General features: G+C 45.3%; 1 protein-coding gene across 1 annotated transcript; it reads left to right on the top strand.

The window, feature by feature from the left end:
• Positions 1-505: 505 nt before the first annotated feature.
• On the top strand, positions 506-2,882 carry LOC134544898 (uncharacterized). Its single transcript, XM_063388524.1, has 2 exons — positions 506-715; positions 1,326-2,882. Exons 1-2 carry the CDS (start codon positions 506-508, stop codon positions 1,944-1,946), a joined length of 831 nt encoding a protein of 276 aa, XP_063244594.1. The 3' UTR covers positions 1,947-2,882.
• The last annotated feature ends 1,074 nt before the right edge of the window (positions 2,883-3,956 follow it).

Here is a 3,956-nt window from a genome sequence, read left to right on the forward strand (position 1 = left end):
GGATGCGTATACTTCCTTGGAGATTTCCGAAAGCGCCATTGTTAAGTGTTCTTAATTTCTAGCAACCGCGAGTTGATCGTTTGCGATATAATGTATACAACGGCGGACAGAAATTATGCAAATATTTACGCCAATCAACGTTTGTCGTTGTTGGTTCTGAAAAAATTGCACACCGCAGCTCCACATTTAGCGTCGCACCTAGAGGTGGCAATTGGCCAAGCAGACCGAACTACGGATTATTACTACCCGAACAATTTTGCGCAAAGGGCCATAAAGGTGAAAATTAAGATTGGCGAAACTGCGTGTAATAAAATATCATGCAATTCTGCAAAAGCCGACGGTATTTTGCGGTGTGACGGAAGAAGCTTCGTATTACAGAATCGGGGATGCTGATAATTTCCAACTTCAGTGTCAACCTGCATGTTTTAATCTCTCGAAAAAGGTTGAATATAACGATGGGGAAGCAAAAAACTCAAATGGTGAATACGAAATTCCGCAACGGGAAATGTATCATACTTCCGTCCATAACTTCGTGGATGGAACACCCGCTGTTTATAGATCTTCACAGCGATACGAATCGCGAGTGAACGATTTACCCGTAGGCTTCAATCTAGGTCCTGAAAATCCCTTGACCACGTCCGGATTATCTTACGAGTATAACAAATCATACTGTGACTCGTTTTTCGACGAATGGAGCGCGGCGCAAAAAAATTGTGTAACAAGCATCTGGATGCGTTTAGCCAATGCTGTGGTCGGTGAGAGTATAATAAAATATGTTCGTGCTGGCATTCAAAAATTAGTTACTGGTTCCACGTTTATTCAACCAGACCTGGGACCCGTTCCCAGCATAGATAATGTATGGACGGTAAAAGGATGGAGTGAGGATATCAATACGTCATTTATTCTACCCGATCCCGACTTATCTTTGGACGAAACGACGTTAGTATTGACGTCCCCCGAACGATCCGAAGCAAAGGAACTCTACACGACATTTTCTAACTTGCGGCAACCGCGTGCATCACAGCAGTCTGCGGAAGAGATTTTGATGGGTATCATCAACGGGCTTGTAGATCAGTTTACAACCGTTGATGGTTTGGCGGACCTGGGACTCAGCATGCTTCCCGATGCCGTGGCGGCGATATTAGTTCGGGTGTTGAAGTTTTCCGCCGACACGATATTACCCAAGATAGGCACGGTGCTCGTCGGGATGTCCAATACACTCTTCACCAACGTACTGCGTAGCTCGATGCTGACGGTCATCTCGAACACGGTTGTGAAAACTTTAACAAATATTGCCGCAAAATTCGCTGCGGGCCGCTGCAAAGTTGGTTGCGGGTGCCGCCAGTGTGGTGGGGTGGATATTGATCATCGTTGCAATTTTTGATCTCGTGTTGGGTTTTTGGGACCCCTTGGGGTTCAACAGCAAGTATCCCAAAGAATTGCTGCCTCAGTTGGTGGAGCAATCCGAATTCGCTTTAAAACAACAATTAGGTTCGGTGGAGGTGGAGTTGCCTTTCTTCACCTTGGCCAACCTGATACTCGGGCAGCAGGAATTGGCAGTTACTTCCATCGAGACGTTGCCTTATATATACGAATATTTGTCATCGCTAGATGTGAATGCCGATGGCACCAGAATCGACAAGGGGGATGAAATTTCGAACGAAACGGCACCCTCCTTCGACGAAACGATCGCCAAGACGAAATTATATTCACCCGAAGAATTGCATGAATTCGAGAAAGTTCACGCGAGACGTTTAACTTTCTATAAAACTGGGCCCACGGCCTTGCTCATCATGGCGGGAGTCTTTTGTGCCTGCCTTGTTCTGGGAGTGTGGATAGGATGCATCATTGCCGCTATTTTGGTAGGCCTATTGTCATTTTCTCTCTTTGCAAACTCGGTAGTTGGGGTTTTTTCCACTCTAGACAACATAGGCATTAAATTGTGATTTCCGCGATGAAAAAGTTTATTCTAGCCAGATCCAAGGGCAACGGCGGTGACATACCAAATCCGCCAATCAATTGGATAGATCCAACTTCCAATACACGCTGTTTGGCGAACGGCGTATGCGCCAAACTTGCCTCGTTATCCAATTGGGTACCACGTGCAGAAGACATTTGGCGACCACTCGAGCTCGTCGGAGACCCTCGAGATGTAAAGGTGGTGATTGTCGGGCAGGATCCGTATCCCGGGGAGGGAGTGGCTGATGGCCTGGCATTTAGCTGCCGCGCTGCCAAGCGACCGGCGAGCCTGCGTGTAATTTTAGAAGAAGTCGCATCATCTAAATTCCAAGTTGACCGGAATAATAATTCTCTCGAAAATTGGGCGGTTCAGGGAGTTTTATTGATTAATCTAACAACGACCTGCGCATTGGGTGAACCTAACTCGCATCGGCATATCGGCTGGGAACCTATAGTTTCACACATCATCAAGGAGGTGGTGAGGAAAAGCAACGGTACCGTGTTCATGTTTTGGGGCCGCGCGGCGCAGACGGCGTTGTCTTCACTTTGCTCGACAAGCAAGAAGCACTTAATTTTAAAAGCAGCTCATCCTTCACCGCTCAACCGACGCGGTGGTTTTGCCGGCTGCGGCCATTTCGTTAGGGCAAACAAATTTCTGAGGTCGATCGGAAAAACAGAGGTGGATTGGTCGATTCTCGCTAAGGATGAAGCGCCAATGCACGCTAATGGACATATGGGGTCCGAAGAAAATTAAACGCCCCAACACTACCAACACCGGCGAAGACCTACACCCCGAGGCGCCGCCAGAAGAAAATACATTGAATTTGTGGCTGTTTGCTGCAATATATCCAGAGTACGTAAGAAAAAATAATGTCCTCGCAATACCTGCCGATTTCCCGGATCATGATTTTTCTACATTTTTTGATATGCTGTCATTTTTTGCCAAACACCCACTAAACTCGCCGTTCGAGATGGAGATAGTAAAGGGTGACCTGCCAAAACCTTCGTTCTCGCTCTTCAACTCGTGGCTGGACGACATAAAAAAAGAAAGACGACAGATATTCCCGTGGACAAGAAACGATGAATTCAATGTGTTCTTATCGCTACTTAATTTTAACATCTTCGAATTCGACAAATCTCCCCGAAGGTACAAGCTAATCTCTCAAATCATCAAGATACGACATCAGGGATAAGGATCCGAGTTCCCGTATAACGCATACAGAAAAGCTTTGCATTTCGAACAAATCAGAGAAGGAAACATGTCTCTCGACAAAGAATCACATCTTGTGCGCCTCATCGACGGCTTGAAAGCGGTGAATTCAACGCAATCGGCCAGGACAATTATAGAAACCTATTTTAACGCGCGGGAGGTGTACGGAATCGTAAAAAGTGGAGATAAAATAATTGATGTATTCAGCGACCAACATTGCAAATTTATACGGCTGCATACTAGTTTGAAACGCACTACAGTGTGTGGTGGGCCTACATTTATTAAAAAAATTAATACATACCAAAAGCCGGTGTGCTTTGTGATAAAAAAACGTTAATGGCAGATTATCAACAACGCCAAACAGTGCTTGCACACAAGATGCTGCTTTACTGTTCAAATTTCACGAAAAAGTTCCATTTGTTCATTGAATTTAAATTGTTCATTGAATTTAAGTCGGTTATTTAAAGCTTATTAATAATAAATATGTCTACCCAGACTCTTCTGCTTCTGCCCTTCGAAGTATTGTGCCGAAAGGTGCCCCACCGACCTCACTTAGAAGCCTCTGTAAATACTGTTCAAATAATGTTACGTTTACAGCATCCTCGTTTGGCAGGGGGATTTCGTATGCTCTTCCACCTGCACTCCACGAGAAGTAACGATTTAGCGCACTGCTTGGTTCTCTAGGAGCAATCTTGCCAGCCAAAATTAGAGGCTCCGCTCGAGTAGCCGATGTGTTGTTTAATGTATCAACGAAATTCTCAACCAACTGTTGTCTGATGTCAGCATT

The sequence above is a fragment of the Bacillus rossius genome, unplaced genomic scaffold (assembly GCF_032445375.1).
Source record: "Bacillus rossius redtenbacheri isolate Brsri unplaced genomic scaffold, Brsri_v3 Brsri_v3_scf512, whole genome shotgun sequence".
NCBI lineage: Eukaryota > Metazoa > Arthropoda > Insecta > Phasmatodea > Bacillidae > Bacillus > Bacillus rossius.